Raw genomic sequence first — 19,568 nt, forward strand, 5'->3', positions numbered from 1 at the left:
GACCACTACAAACAGTTCAACGTCTGAATAAAACCAGATGTTTTTCGAATTCCGCTTTCCCCTCCCTCAGTTGTTGGTAGAACAGTTCGAAACCTGTTCTACTAAATCTAAAATAAAATACATAAAGAATGTGAATACTGTCATTTCTCTTATTGCACTTCTACATGGAACAAAGTCTAAAATAAATAAATAAATAAATTACAATAGGAAAATGACTCTCGCATCGAAACTACAAGCTGCTCGACTAGTACAATAATATAAGAGCTATTCGTCTAAATGTGAGCTGTTTAGAGAATTTATTTTTTCTTTAGACACTGAGACAAAGTGCCAGCTTGTTCTGTCAAACAGGAAAAAAAAAAAATTCTGCGGTCAATTTGCTTACCGCATATTTCTTTTTAAGTCTTTGGGCCTAAATAAGGGTAATAATAAATATCAGTCAAATCCAACTAAAAATTACATAATTACATCCAGAATTGCACTGGCCAAACCCGCAGGTTTGTTCTATCGTTCTGTGCGGGGAAAAGTAAATGATTTCCAAACGTCTGACCTTCCTTTCGGTTGCACCAAAAATTCCGCTTGGATCGTGCTGCTGTTTTACCACGTATCCACTCTCTCACACGTGCTGTAATGTGGTCCACGCAACCAATATCAGTGACTCCAGTAAGAGCAATGTTAAAAAAAATAAACATAAAAAAAATAAACATTTAACATATGAAAGCTAAATATAGAGGGAAATTTTATGTATTTTTCGCATGTTCGGATTAACGGAGTTCTAAAATCTGAGCCTGATCCAAACTCAACAAATAACTCTTAATAACCAAGGAGCCGCGTCCCATCAGGTTCAGAGCGAGACCTCAAGGCTCTCTTTCACTTCAGAATATTTGACTTTCTGTATTTAACATCAGACTCCAACGTTCGTGACAACCGCTTTTTTCCTAGTCATAGCATCGCTGAAGGCCTTCCCGTAAAGTGTGGTGCGGTGGGAGTGTGGAGAGGATCGCTTTCTCAGTCTCAAGCAGCAGGAGTGTTTTCCTCTGGTCAGCTGACCCAGCGTACACTCCCGAGCTGAGTGAGGATGTGGGATCGGGGAGAGACGCAGAAGTGCCGAGTGCTTCGAAGACTCACAGTCATGCTCTAAACCGCAGACGCCTGACTATAAGCATGCATGCATGCATGAGTATGAGAGAGAAAGAAAGAGAGAGAGAGAGAGAGAGAGAGAGAGAGAGAGAGAGAGAGACAAAAAGAGACAGGATGTGTGGCTGCTCGAAGTGTTTTTCTCAGGATGCCCCTGGCCTTTTGACTGACCACAATCTTTTTTGAAGCAAGCAGAGTTCTGACTGAAATCTGGAACTGAAACATAAGATCATAAAATTCTATAAATGTTTTGCACTGAGACCAATCTATATCAGGCTTTGACTTCTGTGGTCAAAAATCCCATAGATTATAACTAATCTGTGTGTGACACAAAGATCAGTAGGTGTGCATGAGAAAGAGAGAAAGTGAGAGAAAGAGTGTGTATGAGCGTCTATCCCTTACTGCCCCCTGCTGGGCAGTAGTACATCTTAATTTAGTTAACTGTGCTTCCTTTTTTCCCCGCCCCTTAAAAGAATGAGCCTCACTGACCAAAATCGATAAAACATAAACCGTATATTAGCTACATGAGACCTTAGCTGGATTACCAAGCACCTGACATGGTGTATATTTAGCTACGCACTAAAGTGTGACTACCAGTTGTGGACGAAGTAAACAAACTGTGTACTTGAGTAAAATTAAAGATACAGTAGGTTAAATATTACTCCAGTAAAAGTGCTTCCTTTAAAATTTCACTTGAGGGAAAGTATAAAAGTATTTGCTTTCAAATGTACTTAAGTATCCAAGTACTATGATTTATTATGGCTATAATATTCCTATTATCATATCATTCCTACTACTAATTACCCCAAGTTTATATCTGAAACTAATTTATTGATTTATCCCAGGCAAGTACAACTTGTCTATCATAAAGCATTTTTTTTATAAAAAACATAACATAACTTGTATTTAGTGTTTTTAATTGATCTATTGATTGATTATTATACATTATTGATCTTTCAACAACATTGATATCACTGGTTACTATTCATTACTATTACTTTTGTCCAGTATTTGACTCTTGCCTCCATATATCATCATCATATCATCATCATCAAATGCATAGTTATTTATTCTCCACATTCTAAACATAGTTGTTCACATATCAATACACTGTATGCGTGATCGCTTCTGAATTATGCCTCAGCCAGTTCGGTTAGATTTAATGCGGCACCGGAAACTATTTTGCTGTTGCTGATAACTTTGTGAAGATCTTCAGTTTGATCCAGTGCATCATGTAATCTGCAGGTTCTGGAACTGGATATAATTTATGTTCCAGATGCTGAGCATTGATTTCCAAAGGGTCCTTTATCCACTCCAGTGGAACCTGCCTCCACTGCCATACCCTGGTGTGTCTTAGTTCTGTAACGGAGACGCTGTTCCACTGGAGTTAAATGGATACTGCCCCCTTCCTCAGCATGTGAGGAGTGGATCGCTCGATCGGGTCGTCACTAATAAAGAGACCTGCAGAGTTTTGTATTAGATGTGCTTTTGAACCTCTCACATCAAATGTGTATCTACTTTCTGTGTAGTTCTCGTTAGGGATGCACAATTCTGAGAAATTGCATACTGGACACTTTTCATTGGAATGAACTGGAATATTTGTGAATGAACAGGAATTCATTGGAATAAACTGGGAATTTACAAAATTACAGGTGAGTCTATAACTGGGAACTTAACTGTAGTTGAAAAAAATCTTGCAGGATATTCTTTGTAAAAACAACCAGATTTAATTCAAATGCCAGTTGAATTTCTACCCTGCACGTTCATCGTTCACATGCACACGGCACACTTACAGCAGGGCTTTTGAGGCCACGCCCCCTCACATGCACTGTGCATTCTTCCATAATATGACGCAGATAATCTCTTGAATCCTGCATGTCAAAAAATTTCCATCTTCGCAATCATTCACGTAAATTACATATTACATACATTTAGGTTTAAAACTTCTTTGTGCTGTGTGCAAGCTATTGTGCAACAAAAATATACTACAATTAAATCAAAGTCAAAATGTCATCTTATCGAGATAAATATGAAATATTTATATTTATGTTTGTGAGTGGTGGACAGTAATGCAGTAAATGTAATTTGTTACTGTTTTTAAGTAGCTTTTTTGCGTATATGTACTTTACTGAATTACCGTATTTTCCGGACTATAAGCTGCTACTTTTTTCCTACGTTTTGAATCCCGGGGCTTAAACAACGAAGCGGCTAATTTATGAATTTTCACAAACTTCAAGCCAAAAAACTGAGCCCTATAACATTAGACCAATGAAATTTCCGAACGGAAACGAAAAAAAACGCACCTCACCTGTGTTCTGAGCTGCACGGCATTGGGAGAAAAAAAGTTTTTTTTAAATGCACGACGATGCCAAAAGAAAAACTCCTGAGAGTAATAGTTGTGAACGAAGGAGAAAGACATTGAGCTTTTTTATTTTCTTGGCAACAGCGTTACGGGTTAGTCAAAGAAACTTAGAAATAAGCATCAGAAAATAATAAGAACATAATCCTCGTCTTGAACACATGCAGTAATACAGGAAAAATGCTGTACCGGTCTTTTCCCAAAATACCGCTATGCTCCTAAAGGAAGCGCAACATATTTCACCCATTACACCGTGTGTAACATGTCTTTCATTGAAGCCTGTGTAAAGTACATTAGTGTAGACACCTGCAGCTTATAGACAGGTGCGGCTTATTTATGGGAAATTATGGTATTTCCATTTGGGGAAACTTTTACTTTAACACTACATTTCAAAGTCAAATATCTCACTTTTAACTCGACTTCGTCGTTCCTTTTTATTTAATGAGTGGATAAAAACTTAAAACGTCAAGCACGCAACAAGCCACTAATCAGGGTGGAGCTCATTTTGGATGTGTTTTGCTGCTTGGTGGCGTCTATTTACTGTGGCACGAACATACATTTTTAGCATCAGTACAACAGCAAGCAGAACATTTTGAGAGGAATAAATGATGGAATAATCTCCTGACTCAAACTGTCCACAACACCTGTGGCTTTATTTGGGTGAATTCTACTATGTAGTTAAAAGGATGGTTTTGGGCTCAGGATCATTACAATAGATATCAGTCATTGTGTTTGACTCATTAAAATCATTCTATTAATAGATTGTTGTGCAACATGAGAGTCTTTTCACATAAACTGAGTGGATCAAGTCTTGTAACAAAAATGATAATAGGATCATTATAGCCATAATAAATCATAGTGCTTTGGATACTTAATTACATTTGATTACTTTTGTACTTTAATTCAAGTGAAAATATAAAGGGAGCAATTTTACTGTTACTGTAGTAATATTTTACAAAGTGTATCTCTATTTTAACTCAAGTACATGCTTTATGTTCTTCATCCACCAATGATGTTCGTGTATAATACAGTTTATATACATTTCCTCTAATTTCTTATTAATTTCAATAAATTCCTGTAAATTCCTATAAATTACAATATATTACAGATTAATTAGTCGGCTTTGGCTGACTGTACTGCAAATTACGCCGATTACTTGGAAGGTGCATCTCAGCAGAAAAATGCTGAGGATGGAGCCAACAGGGAGGAGAAAAAGAGGAAGGCCTTTATGGAGGTTTATGAATGTGGTGAGGGGAGACATGCAGGTGGTTCATTTGGCCCCCTAATAGGAGCAGCTGAAAGAGGAAGAAGAAGAAGAATAATAAGAAGAATAGACAAGCGCATCAGCAAGCAGCTAAATAATGTTTTGGAACATGGTTTGGTGACGCTGCCTCTTGCACAACTTTTTAAAGAGAACTAAGAAAGAAAAGTGCCTTATACTTGTCACGTGTAGTTTACAGAAAATTCTTCTTTACATATCTTAGTAATGTTCGAAGCTGGGGTCAAAGCGCAGGGTCAGCCATGACACAAATCCTGGAGCAAGGTTGAGGGCCTTGCTCAAGGGCCCAAGCGTTTCAGCTTGGCAATACCGGGGCTTAAACCCCTGACCTTCCGATCAATAACCCCGAGCGTTAACCACCAACTTCCTAAGAAACCAGTAAGACTTAAAGTAGGGACACACCAAATCGATGCCAAAGAACTAGCTCTGAGGAAAGCCGGCTGTGGTATCGCCTCAGATCGCCTGCGTATTATTAAAAAAAGAATAATAACAGAACGCACCAGACAGACTACATCCGACAGCCAACTAGCGTGTTCGTTCTGTGCTTGCGTTAGAGAACATAACTCTCCCTTACGAGCAGGTGGCAGTAGTCCTAATAGTAGTACTAATGAATTCGTGCAGACTAAGAGCAATAATGATAAGTGTCTGTGTGTTCCCTCTTTACTCCGTCATTGTTTGCGTTGGTCAGTTCCGTTTGTTTATTTATTTGCTAAGCTGAATAGCCAATCAGAGTTCTCTTTCATCCTGATGAGCTTCACCGCCGATCGACATGTAGAATCAGACGAAACATTTTCTCACTTTTTATTACTTATCTGTTAGATTTCATGAGATGAAGTGGATGAAAGTCCTGCATTCATTATTTTAGTGGATATGCTGTGAGATCTTGCAGAGCTCCGTGAATCTTACACGGTCCGAATTTATTTCTATAACAGAAACCCTTTAGCAGCTTTGATCAGTGATGGAACAGAGAAACAAGCGTGGAGTGAGTGTGTACCGTCCTGACCTTCTCAATGAGCTCGTAGCTTTCCTCCATTTTTAGGGCTCTGTTCTGTAGAGAGGTGCAGGCGCGATGATGGACCTCCTGCCACTGCTGGTACAAAGACTCGGATATGTCTGCCACGGCAAAGCACAGAGTGCGCAAACCTAAAAGAGAGCAAAAAAAAAAAACTTATATATTAATAACACACTGAATTTGAATTAATTGCTCTGTGGCTCGCAAGTGTGTGGCCTGAATGCTCCGATCTGTTTGATTATAAAACTATAAAGAGCAGTCATTTGTTCTGAGTTGTAGGATGTAGTCATCACTGAGTCAATATTGAAATGCCAAATGTCTTGCTGCTAGTACGCCGCAATTTAGCCACTAGGGGGCAGAACACACATAGGATAAAAGCCAGAAAGAGAAAACATTTAGACTGCAGTGCTGCAAAGCTACACCATTAAAATGGGGGATTCGTGTATATATGTGTATGTTCTCACCTTCTGTAGCAAATTGCTCCAGATGTTTTAGTGTAATTTCCTTATATCTGGAATTATCTGCCAAGCGATCATAGATGACTGTGTCCTATGAAAGAGAAACAATCCATCAAATGTGAGAGAATATCCACAAGAAATTGTGCAGGACTGAATCCAGTCAAAAAGTGCTGTTGAATCTATAACAATCTCAGACGCTAATTTATGAATTTCACAACTCCAACTGAATGTATGAGTATAGAAATGACATTACTCGTAATTCCACACTCCAGTACTCATTATATTTAGCATTTTCCAGTGTTTTTAATGTTTTAATGATTTATAATCACACTCTTGGTGTCACCCAAATAAACATGGGTTCCCCTTTTGAGTCTGGTTCCTCTCAAGGTTTCTTCCTCATCCTCATCGAGGATAAATACTCAAATTTAAACCTAATTGAACTTTGTTTTATAATTCTAACATTCTGTAAAGCTGCTGTGTGATGTTCATTGTGAAAAAACGCTATTGAAATAAACTTAAATTGAATAAGATCAAGTAAAATCTTTCAAGGTACAAATGAGAGAGCTGTTTCTCGCTAATCAGATGTTTTTAAGCCTAATGGTAGGGAAAGCAGATGATTTGGGAATCTCTGTGCAATTAGGAATTACAGTTTGAATGCATTCGTATTGGTGCAGAGTGAAACAATAAAAAAGATGAAGCATCTGTCACTGAGCAGTAAAGTATTGGGACACCTGAATTCCAGCCAAATGTGGTTTTTCCTCATACTGTTACCACAAAGTTGAAGGCACACAATAGTATAGGATGTCATTTGATGTGGTAGCATTACATTGTCCCCTCATTTCAACTCGAAGACCCAAAACTTTTTCAGCATGACAATGTCCCTGTGCACAAAGCCAGCTCCATGGTTATATGCTTTACATGGGTTGGAGTAGAAGATCTTAAATGGCCTGCTGTAGAGCTCTGACCTCAACCCTAGTTGTACTCCTCAACCTATCTCAGTTTACTGACGCCTGTGTGGCTGTATGAGCACAAATCTTCACAAGCACACTCCAAAAGGTTGTGGAACATCATCTCATAAGAGTGAGAGCAAATGGGGACTAGATGGGGAATCTGGCAGTCAGGTGTCCACAAACATTTGTCTATATAGCGTATATTACTTTACTTAACACTGTAAGAACAGTGTCTTTTTTTCCTTTCTCAGTATAGTGGAACTAATGTTTGAGTGCCAAGTTACTGCTAAAGAAATTTTGAAGCGCAACACTTGGAAAGATCTGGTATGTTCTACCATGTTGAAGCAGTACATCAGCAATAAATGAACCCTGAATAAATGTACGTGTTCTTTTTTTTGCATTGTACAAAGCAAAGAAAATCTATCTGTCTTCTTGGTTGCCAGTTTTTTACAGCTCTATGCATTAGCACAATCTCCAGCACACACACACACACACACACACACACACACACACACACACACACACACACACACACACACACACACACAGAGACTTCAGTAACCCATTTCTGTTTCAGATCTGCTGTTGTGCTTGAGCTCAAGTCATCATAAGAGACGACGCTCGAAAAGCACTGGAAGCTGCCGCTGCTGCGGTCTTCGGCGTTCGCCAGCACTCTGTTGCTATGGAGACAGACAAGACACTCACGGCTCCTTTACAGTACAGCCGGATCTTTCCAGATGGAGTGCGCATGATGACAGACATCCTCTTCCTTGTACTGTGGAAGAGAATAACAATCAACATCATCATCGTCAAAATGAGATCTGTAGCTGCATGTGAAACAAGTGTAAATGGTGATTTATCAATAAAGTGAATGAAAGAATGTGGTGGATTTGAATGATGAAAAGACTGAACATGACGCACCTTGTAAACTCCAGTACGTGCAGTAGCTCATATCTTTCTTCTCGACCAAGCTGAGAGAGAGAGAAAGATAAAAAAGAGAGAGAGACATAAATAGCAAGACAGAGACCAAGAGACAGAGAGAGACAGAGAGAGCAAGGGACACAGAGGGCAAAAGAATAAGAGATACAGGCAGTCAGATAGACACAAAGAGACAAAGAAACAGTGAGCGAGAGAGAGAGAGAGAGAGAGAGAGAGAGAGAGAGAGAGAGAGCAAGAATCAATGAGAAAAATAGAGAAAGTGACAAACACACAAAGAAAGAAAGGCTCATTTATTCACTCTATTTCTCATATTATTTATAAGTATTGTTTTTATTTTACTTTATAAGTGAAACTTGCACTTTTCTCCCACACTGGAACTTTCTATTTGTCACCATTTTCATTATATTATACATTTTTTTCATTCTTTTTTTATGACTGCTTCGGCAATATTGCATGCGAACAATCATGACAATAATGTACTTTAGGATAATTGGGAAAAAAATTAATAAATAAACACATAGAAACACTGAGAATGAGAGAGAGAGAGGAAAAGAGAAAGATAATTTATGCACAATAGGACTAGAACTATGGTGTAAGTGTATGTTCCCAGTTCTTTCTCAGATTATAAATGTACCTGATGTACATGCTTTCAGAAAGGCTGCTGGTTGTCTGAATATAACAGCGTTATTCAGCCCCTTCATAAAATTGGATAAATTACTAGGACATTTTGTTATATTAAAAACGATCCTTCTGAAAGCTATCCCCATGGATCTGATGGAGCTTTGTATTGACATCATGATCTAGCATTAATGTGTCATCTCAGAAGCAATACAAGGCACACAGTGTGTCTCTGTCCTGTTAATTCGAATGAACTCAATTAGCACAAATTGTACACGTCCACCCCATTAACATCCATTCACATCAGCTCCACGCCCCTCAGCACGCTGTACTGATTATCCGTCCTGAACAGCTACCACGGCTTATTCCACCCACTGATCACCCCCGAGACCCTAAATGTTAATCAGCAGAAAGCCTCTGCATCTTTTTTGGGTTTGTTGAATGTGGATTGTGTGGAACATTACCTGGCATACAAGTGCCTGTGAATCAGCTGTTACTATAGCAACAATAATAGATTTATATTAACATTCGCATTTCAGCTGACCAGTTGAGGATTAAGGGCCTTGCATAAGGGCCCAGAAGTAGCAACTTAGTGGGGCTGAAATTTAAACCTTTGACCTTTCGATCCAGAGTCCAAAGCCATAACCACTGAGCTACAACCTTCCCTGCTTGTACAATACAATGCTGTTCTCATCTGACTGGTGGTGTTATACTGAGAGGAATTGGCATGAATGCTTCATTATGACAGGTCCTTTAGTTGATACAATAGCGTTAATGAACTGTATGTGTGAACAGAAAACAGAAACTGGTGTAAAGAGTCAACAATGAGAGAGTTTTAGTCACTTTGGTGATGTGTCTCACCGTACACACTCACCGCATCGATAATGACGCTGTCCGGAGTCCTGGCTGAAAAAATGAATCCGAGGTTGCGTGCTGCGCGGACCAAAGCTCCTTCATCTGTCGTGTGGAAAAAAGAGGCAGGGGTCAGGAGTTGGGTATTAGACTGGTGAGGAGCTTTAAGAGAGTGTGAATGGAACCCTGGTGCACTTTAGACCAGATTGCTCAGCAGGGTAAACACTGAACAATCAGAAGGTCTGAGTATGGTGGGCTCTTATGGTTCCAAGCAAACTTTGTGTTGCAGGGACAAAGTCAACATTGAGTAAAATGACAAAGCTGTGATGCTGTAAACAGAAAGAAAATGCTGAATGTTATTTATTGTATACAAGCTAATTGTTTAATTAACTAATCGACTGATCTCTATGCTCTGTTGATTTTTGTTTACTATGCAAAAGATTTCTTTGATTAATGAACTCATTTTTCTTTGATTGGTGTAATATCAAAGCAAAACAAATCTAAAAAAACGAACCAAAAGTCACGATTTTGCTCTAAAACCCCTGCGAATAAAAATTTTGTACATCTCTTTGACAAAAAAAAGAAATTGGGCACTTAACCTATGATACATTATACATGCTTCCATTTGTTGGCAAATGGTTTTCGTACATGAAAAGTGGCTTTTGAATACTTGAATACTTGAGTGAAACACCATTTCGAGCAGGACAGTGGTCCGAAACACTAAGCCAGGGCAACTCAGTAGCGGCTACAAACAAAAAGGTTAAATGCTTGACTGTCAACGTTCAGACCTTATCCCCATTGAGAATCTGTATCACCAGTCAACAAGCAATTTCCAAACAACCTGAGGCACATCCGCTAGGAAGAATGGCTGAAAATTTGTCTCGAACAGTGTGCAAAGCTGATAAGCCCTTACCTCAAAATACCACACAAAAAGCTTTCACTGCAGCAAAAATAAAGCTCTAGCTCTCATTTGATCCTGAAACTGAGGACAAATCAGTTTGGAGGAAACGCCCCATCCTCATGAAGAATAATTAAACGATTTATACAGAACCTGGGATGTATAACAATTATAAACAATCAAGTACAGCACAAATACTGCATTAAATCTAAAACAGTTGTACATTTCAATGCACTATGATTTAGAATAGCACTCTGCTCTGATCTGGAGCTCGATACTGATGTCTGGAGGAGATGAGGAGAAGTTGGTCTACTCAATCCCAGAGATGAAAGCTACAGGAAATTACAGCAGCATTCAGAAAACAAACTCACAACCCAAGAGACAGGAAATAACCCAGCTCACTCATAGCCTCCGCCAATTTCGATTAAAACAACCAAGTCATAACTGACTGCAGTTCTTCTTCTTGGAACACCATCACTGTGTTCCATTATAGTGACTACTTTTCAAAATCGAAGGTAATAGAAGGACAAATAATTCAATGTTTAAAGACACTATTTTGTCTCTGTTTAATGCTGCAAATGTTCATATCACTGGCACCGTGTTTCTCCACTGAGGAAAAGTCTGAATGTATGAATATTTTACGATATCTCATGTAACTAATGGTAATACCGAACACCGCAGTGCAGTGATTATAAAATACATTGTTCTTACTAAAACATCTTAAATTTAGATCAACTGATTTATCGGTTTTGCAGATTGATTGCAGAACTATCGGCTATCGGCAAAAAATCAATACCGATAGTTTTTCCGGTTTCCCATCTGTGGTCATTACAACAGCGGCCTCTAGAGGTGAATCACTGATACCATGTGCTGTTTTTTTTTACAAGGGAGACTGCACACTGCACGGAGAACTCTATATTTATTGTTTATAATTTTGTAATCATATAATTATGTTTGTTAATTAATATATTTAAATTCATTTCATTTAGCACATTTTCAGGATTCAGTACTGTTTAGTTTTTTTGTAAATAAAGTTCAGTACTATTTTAGTACCCTGGTTATCTTTACATTTGTGGTATTTTACAGACGCCCTAATCCAGAGTGACTTACATTTATCTAATTGATACAACTGAGCAGTTTAGGGTTAAGGGTCTTGTTTAGGGGCTCAGCAGTGGCAGTTTGGTGTGACTGGGATTTGACCACACAGCCTTTAGATCCAAAGACCAATGCTTTAACCACTAAGCTACCACCCTTCCCATGCGGGTCCTGATTGCTGATACAATTTGAAATAAAAGCGTATTTTATTTATATGATAAAAAGCACAATACGGTGATTTATTGCCTGAAAAATAATCACACCTCAGCTATTAGAATGCCTTTTAGTGTTATTATTACCTGGAGAAGCAGCTTGGTAGGTGATCGTGTCCTCGCTGCCTTCAGGGACGGCCGTGTGACAGATTGCCATCATTGTCATAAACTCCATGATTACGGCAGCAGTGGGCTGGAGAAGCAGCACAAACACACACCATGGATATGGAATACACTGCAAATATTGTAAAAACCCATTCACTGGAGTTTACGACGCCTGCTGCTGAGGTTTACAGGAAACTCTGGACGATATCATATCGCCAGAGCCAGGTCAAGTCAGATAGGATATGTTAACACACGGCTGAGATAAGTGTTTACTCAGACACCAAGACAAACATGTCAAATCAGAACAATGTTATGTATAATGGCCACTAAATGTAATTAGAATCCTTTTATCCTCCGTGTCTTTGTGTTTACTCTTTGATGCAAAATTGTGTGAGGCACAAAGCAGATGGAGTGAGCGAGTATAAAAGGCAGACAGAAAGTGAGAGAGAAAAAAGAAAGAGAAAGAGAGGGAGAGAGGGAGAGACACAAAATGCTACCAAAAAAACCAACCCAGCTGTCTATAAAGCTGGAATCAAAGTCACAATAAATATAAAGCTCTGTATCAAGGGTTGCCTTGGAAAACAGCTTACAATCAAACAGTGCTTGATGATTGACACTTATGAATTCTGAAACCAAAAAGAAGAAAAAGGGAAAACAATATAATAAGAAACTCTTAGCGAGACTGTGGCCACAGTGGTCATTTTTACAATGCCGAACCGAGCAGGACCAGGACCAATAAAAAAATGCTGGGATAACACCATTTTTGTGTACATAAACAATTCCCGTCTTCTACTCGAACACTAAACATTAGCTTTAGTGTTTGGAGAGCACAATCATAGAAGGGTAGAATTTGCAAAGACTGCTTCGAGGTCAGCTCTAACAAAAAAAAGGACAGGAAAAAAACGATTTTAATGCGTTGTAGTGCAATCCTAATGTGCGATAAGTAGCAAAAAAAATAAACAAACAACAAAAAAAAAGGACAAGCATTTTCTCTGCAGATCACGCTCTGAAACATGAAGTAAACAGTGGTGGGCAGTAACAAAGTAAATGTATGTTTAGATTTATTTCAAGTGTATTTAAGCCTTTTCTTTACTGAAGTATTTAGGGAGACTTTTAACTTCACTACATTTCAAAGTTAAATATCTTACTTTTTATTTATGAGTGGATATATACGTAACTGGTCAGGCACACAGCAAAGCCACCAATCAGAGACCCCATCGTAAGTCAAAAATATCGTAAGTCGAAGATGGCTCTATTACTGACAGCCTTTTCTGCTTCATGCTGATTTATAATTTTCATTTTCTGCCCTAAACTGATGGCTTTCCTCTTCTCTTTTTGACTACCAGCAGGAGACATGCTTGGGTACTTGAAAGACACGCTTTTATCACTAAAATTACAATTAAAATACACACAATTTTACTCCGTCAACCGCTAGCGAAAGTGGGGCATCTCACAGATACGCTCATCCCAGCTGCACGTCCAACATATCGTACATTGTACGCTGCTGCTTTTGCCTGTTGTGCAAAATTAGTAATATTTGTACAATTTGGTTGTATTGCTATCATCATTGTAAGATCGAAAAATTTTAAGTCGAACCATTGTAACTCAGGGACCATCTGTAGTTGGAAAAAAAAGGTTTTGGGATCATGATTATTTTAATAGACAGCAATGTGTACTCAAGTACATGGTTTGTGTACTTTGTCCTCCACAAACCACAATACAACATGACTGATCTTTTTTGTGTGGGGAAAAAATCTTTTTTGAGGAAAAAAATAAATATAAAATCATTATATAACCGTGACTTCAAGGGAATACACTTTTGATATTAGAGGACCTCTGTACTGAACTGGGAATATGTATTCCCACAAAGAATCTGATTAAACAAGTCTAGCTCCATGGCGAGACACCATTCTCCAAACTCATCATACCAGCTGCTCTCTCTTCGATACCCGAGTGTGTTTTTGCCTGGCATGATTCCACTTTTCACTTTCTCTTCCTCTGCTTGTGTACTCAATTTATCCCCCCCAATTCACTTCCATTTTTCAGTATGTGACTAGCAGCAGACGTGAGGAGAGATATGAGGGCTGGGAAATCCTAGACCTGCACGAAACTCCAGCTCGTTCAACATGGCTAACACACCCGAGGCGTTTTTACGGGACTTACATGATTGCTTTGGAGATTTTCCAGCAAACTGGGGTCATTAAATCCGGCTTCCTCCATCGAGTGGGAGCTGTGACTGTAAAAAAAAAAAAGAAAAGAAATTGATTAAAAGCCAGTACATGAATTAAAAAAAAGAGAACCTAAAATGGAGTCTTATATTCCATTTTTTTTTTTTCCTTATTTTCCTTTTGCTCGAAGACATTATGCACACACTGTACTTTAGGTACTACAGAAAGAGGGCATGGTGGCTTATTAGATTACAAAAGTGAGCCTTTCATAAACATGCACCACTAAAGATCATCTTCTGCTGAAGATCGTTCTAAAAACCAGCAAATGACAAGGTAGAAGTAAAACAATTTCTTCTTCAAACGATCCCATGATCCGGGACCGTTTCTGTCTGATCATTATCCAAAACAAAGTGTCCCAACATGGCCATTTTCACCTGCGTCCGAGTGTACACACACTGCAGCTGCAGATTTAGGGGGACTATCGATCTTTGTGTCGTGATGTATAGGCTGCAGTTTATCAGCCTGCTAGTGGAGTCATCTATAGTCTGATAGTGAACAAGCTGCTGTTAAAGGGCTATTGGTGTTGTGTGTATATATAACACTGTCATCTCACTGCAACACAACCTTAAAAATCCTTTAGTGCTTTTCAGGTGCAATTACAGATATAAAATCAACTTTATTTGCAATCCGATCACTGAACATCAAGTCAAAACAAGAAGCTTTTATTGTCATTTCAACAATATATAGCTGACACAGTACACAGTGAAATAAAACAACATTCCTCCTGAACCCTGGTGCTACATACAACAACAATCACAGAAAACACAGGGCAAAACATGCTCAGATACAGGAGACAAGTGGCCTGATTTCAGATTTCAGATGTGTATGTTTATGTTGACCTGTAAAGTGACTCAATAAGCAGCACTCCCAGAGCCAGTGATCACGCTATTGATGAGCTGCAGCCAAGCAACCGTCTCTACGGAAACAGACCATGTTGCTGATGTCTCAAGTCTACTCACAGTCACAAGCTTAATGGATTCTGCCATATAGATGCACTAATTCGCTTACACACATACGCACAAACACAGACACACAGATTAGATCACTGTAGTTTTACAGTGTGAAAAATCCTGGTAGAAGACATTTCATAGTCCCCTTGATAAAATGATAAAAGCAGATGACTCAAAGAAAGGTTGGGTATGACGTGATGGTCCTTCATGTCTGCTGACACACACACACACACACACACACACACACACACTCCTGTGCTGGACAAAACCGCAAACAGGAACGAGTGAGAACTCAACGGTTGAGCTGTGAACGAAGGGAATTCTTCCAAGCCGTCACCACACAATTCTGTTTCTTCAGATAAAGCCACACATTCTCCTCCTAATAACGTATGTTAATGATGTTTTCTCTTCAAGACGATAGCACGATAGACGGTGCTCAAGCTCCCAAGCGGCACAGAGATAAAACCATCGTCTACCGAGCTGCTCGTCTCACAAGCAGCAAAGACTCAATCTAATTCTCTGTATGTTCTCCCGCTGTCCCGGTAACACAGAGTACAGTGCAGCACAAAGGACACATTCAAATTCAAAAATGTCATGCACTTCACAAAATCCACATGCAAGAGCAGAATGTGAGAAAAGATAGTTTGATAATAGCAGGGGCATATTTAGACTTTTCCCATGAGGCCCAGTTGTTTCCAGAACCAAAAAGTGCTGTTTGTGCTCGAAATGTTCTCTATTTACCTTGCAAGAAGGCGACAGAGTCACATTAGTGCATCCTACAAAAACTGCAAGCATAATTTAAGTAAGTGGATGAGGCTTCCACAAAGTGACACTTAACATCACAGAAATCAAATAAATTGTGCGATTAATGATTGGCTCATTTGTTGATTTTTATCTTCCATTCTAAGGTTAAAAGAAATGCTCTTTTGGTATATATGGACTATATTCCAGTAAACCTCAAAAGCTTGACAAGTTTGATAAAGTCTTAAAATATTATTTATTCATCCCACCCCTCAACAACATTCCACAGTTTATATACCGTAATTTCCGGACTATTAAGCGCACCTAAATACAAGCCTGAATTTAAACATAAATAAGCCGCACCTGTCTATAAGCCTACATTCAAACTAATAAACTTTACACAGGCTTTAATGAAAGACAGTGTCTGTTACACGGCTTGTATCTAAACAGTAGCCTACCAAGAAAGTCATGTTCACTGTCTTCCTCCTTCCTTTCACAACAATTTCTCTCGAGAGTTTACCTTTTGGCATCGTCGTGCGTGTTAAAATCACCATCGGTGAATCTTTTCTCCCGATGCCGTGCAGCTCAGAACACAGGTGAAGTGCGTTTTTTTCATGCCCGGTTGTTTTCAGCGTGACAAATGATTCGCATTTCCTGTTGCCAGTCCGAGTGAGAGGCAGGTCAAACGTCAGAGGAACCTCATCTATATTTATGATGTGGTGCAGCCCGATTCACTGAGAGCACGCTTAATTTAATATCAAGAGTTTTATTGGTTCACCTTAACCCGTTCGGCAATTTCATTGGTTTAAATCCGGGAAAAATCCATAAATTGGCCGCTTCATTGTTTAAGCCGCGAGGTTCAAAACGTTGGAAAAAAGTAGCGGCTTATAGTCCGGAAAATACGGTATATAATTTACACTGAATGAGGATTTACAGTTTATTTTCCATAATGCATTAGAAAAATAATCTATAGACAAAATTCTTCATTTATTTGTGCTTACTATACATTATATGGACAAAAGTATTGGGGACACCTGACATTTCCAGCCATATGTTGTTCTTCCCTAAACAGTTACCACAAAGTTTCCCCACACAAAGACCTCACAATTGTCTTTGGATGTTGTAGCATTACATTATCCCATCACTTGAACTAGTAGGCACAAACCTGTTCCAGCATGACAATACCGCTGTGCACTAAGCCTTGACCATATAGAGTAGGTATGGTTTACATGGGTAAAAGTGAAGGATCTTGAGTTACCTGCTATAAATCTATGACTTCAACCCCATTAAACACATTTGGGATGAATTGTAACACTGCACCCAGGTCTCATCACCTTACATCAGTACCTGACTTTACTAACACCATTGTAGCTGAATGAGCACAAATCTCCCCCAACACACCCCAAAATCTAGTGGAGGACCTTCCCAGAAGAGTAGAGGTTATTATAAGGGCAAATGAGAACTAAATGTGGAACGGGATGTTCAGAAAGCACATAGCAATCTTATGGTAAGGTTTCTACAAACTTTACTCCATATAGTGTATATTAATCACTTTATTATAGGAAATGCAGGTTTTAGATTTATTTATTTATTTATTTATTTATTTTAAGAGTTCAACACCTTTCATCTGACCATCATATTATAAAGACATGAAGTTAGCCTCAATATAAACTAAAGTGAGATTTAGAACTAAGCCTGAAATGCCAAAGTGCTTATATCTCCTAGACCAAATTGCTTTTCTACTGATTAGCAGAAAGACATTTTCCGTTTGAGGACCTACAACAGATCTGTGTAAAAGTTTAAAATCTTATCGACACTTGACACATGGAACAGGCACTAGTAAAGACAAAGAACAAAAACACAAGACAATCATCTAACAGCCCAGAACTGGAACCTTGAAACAGCCAGAAATAAGTTTGAATCACAGTTTCATTGACACCATGCCACTCCAAACCTCTGTTACTCCACATGCACAGGGCATTCAAACTACAGGAGGTTTCCCACAAAAACAAGAAAACTGAGGGTAAGAAACATACGACAGAGGAAGAAGAAAACAGCACAGGGTCACACAACACAGAGCTTACCATTCCTCCTCTGCAAAACTACCATCCTCCATTTCAGACCTGTGACTGTTGGGTAAAGTAGAGAACAAGTTAGACACCAGGTCACTGCGAGTTCCTGCTGGCAGATACACTGCATCACAATGTACAGAGCAGTTCTAATACACATGTCATTTAGTTGCATCAGGTAAAGAACCATGAGTAGGATTTCATCCTTATTGGCACCAGCGGAAATGTTGACCTGGCACTTGGTATGTACAAAAGGATCAAAGATTCAGAAAACCTTTTCTTTAGTCATTTTGGATCTCCAGCATCCACAGTATATACAGATCAAGTAAACATCGAATAAGCAGGTTCAGAGGCTGCAAGTAATTTTTTTTTACTCATTTACTAAGCAGAAAAAAGCTTTTTTCACTACTGTCTTTCACCAAAATATAAATGTATATTTGGTATGTTCAATCACAGGACACTACCTTACTCATTCCTGCAATACAATCAGCCAATCTTAGGGCAGCAAGTATAATATGTATTCTTTCTTTCGGCTTCTCCCGTTAGGGGTCGCCACAGCGGATCCTGAAGCGACTGAGAAGGTTTGCTGTCATTACAAGAGCGGCCTCAAAAAGTGAATTTTTACACATTAACATTAATTTACATTTGGCAGATGCCCTTATTCAGAGCGACTTACATTTCTCATTTATACAACCGAGCAGCTATGGGGTTAAAGGTCTTGCATAGGGGCCCAATAGGGCAGCTTATTTGGCTGGGATTGAACACGATCATCGAAGCCAAAGTGCAATGCTTTAACTACTAAGCTACCACCTCCCTACCACATCAGAGACTGTTCGCTGCACGGAAAGAGCACAGTGCACAGAGAATGTTATACTGTAGTATTTTTATTCTTTAAAATGTTTAACGTATACTTTATAATAACCTGGAACTCAACACCAAGAAAATGAAAGAGGTCATTGTGGATTTTAGACGAGCTGGCAATCACACTCATGCTCCCTCAGAGTTCCTTAGAGTCCACATTTACGAAGATCTCAACTGATCTCTGAACTCTTCTATCCTGTCCAGGAAGGCACAGGAGCGCCTGTTTTTTTCTGAGGAGTCCCATCTGTGCTACAGGATACTGGACAACTTTTACCGCTGTGCCATTGAGAGCGTCCTCACTAACTGCATCTCAGTGTGGTACAGAAGCGGCGCTGCTTCAGACCGTAAAAACCTTCAAACGGGGGGTGAAAACTGCCCAACGAATCTACAAAGGGCGAGGGGCATTATCAAAGATACCTCTCACCCCAACCATGGACTATTCACCCTTCCACCTTCGGGCAGACGCTACAGGTGCCTCAGAGCTGCACAAACAGACTGATGTATAGCTTTTTACCTGTGGCTGTTACTGCACTGAACATCTGATTTAACACCACATTCTCATTTTACTGTGTATTTTGCACTGCTTATCCACTCCAATTTTTTTTTTTTGCACCATCCAATCATATCATAGGTAGCGCATACTTGCACGGAACTATATCATGCCATATGGGTATCTTCTGACATGTCTATCTATGCATAATCTTTGCACAGTATATTGTGTATTACTATATAGTCAAGTCAAGTTTATTTCTATAGCGATTTTCACAACAGACATTGTCTCGAAGCAGCTTTACAGAATTTTAAGAGT

At 39.1% G+C, this 19,568-nt stretch overlaps 1 protein-coding gene across 9 annotated transcripts in view; it reads right to left on the reverse strand.

The window, feature by feature from the left end:
* atp8a1 (ATPase phospholipid transporting 8A1) overlaps positions 1-19,568 on the reverse strand; it is a 141,130-nt gene that overhangs the window by 54,307 nt on the left and 67,255 nt on the right. For 7 of the 9 annotated variants that reach the window (XR_006925778.1, XM_046848728.1, XM_046848726.1 and 4 more), the window contains 8 exons: positions 17,915-17,959; positions 14,075-14,147; positions 11,894-11,999; positions 9,624-9,706; positions 8,114-8,163; positions 7,898-7,967; positions 6,249-6,333; positions 5,776-5,915 (listed from right to left, as the gene is read on the reverse strand). Coding sequence is in view for 8 of the 9 variants with exons in the window: in XM_046848728.1 (XP_046704684.1) it covers positions 5,776-5,915; positions 6,249-6,333; positions 7,898-7,967; positions 8,114-8,163; positions 9,624-9,706; positions 11,894-11,999; positions 14,075-14,147; positions 17,915-17,959 (652 nt within the window). In the remaining variant the exon portion in view is untranslated. The remainder of the gene's footprint in view (positions 1-5,775; positions 5,916-6,248; positions 6,334-7,897; positions 7,968-8,113; positions 8,164-9,623; positions 9,707-11,893; positions 12,000-14,074; positions 14,148-17,914; positions 17,960-19,568) is intronic. The other 2 variants (XM_046848730.1, XM_046848731.1) reach the window with 1 other exon arrangement.

The sequence above is a fragment of the Silurus meridionalis genome, chromosome 5, assembly GCF_014805685.1.
Source record: "Silurus meridionalis isolate SWU-2019-XX chromosome 5, ASM1480568v1, whole genome shotgun sequence".
Taxonomy (NCBI): domain Eukaryota; kingdom Metazoa; phylum Chordata; class Actinopteri; order Siluriformes; family Siluridae; genus Silurus; species Silurus meridionalis.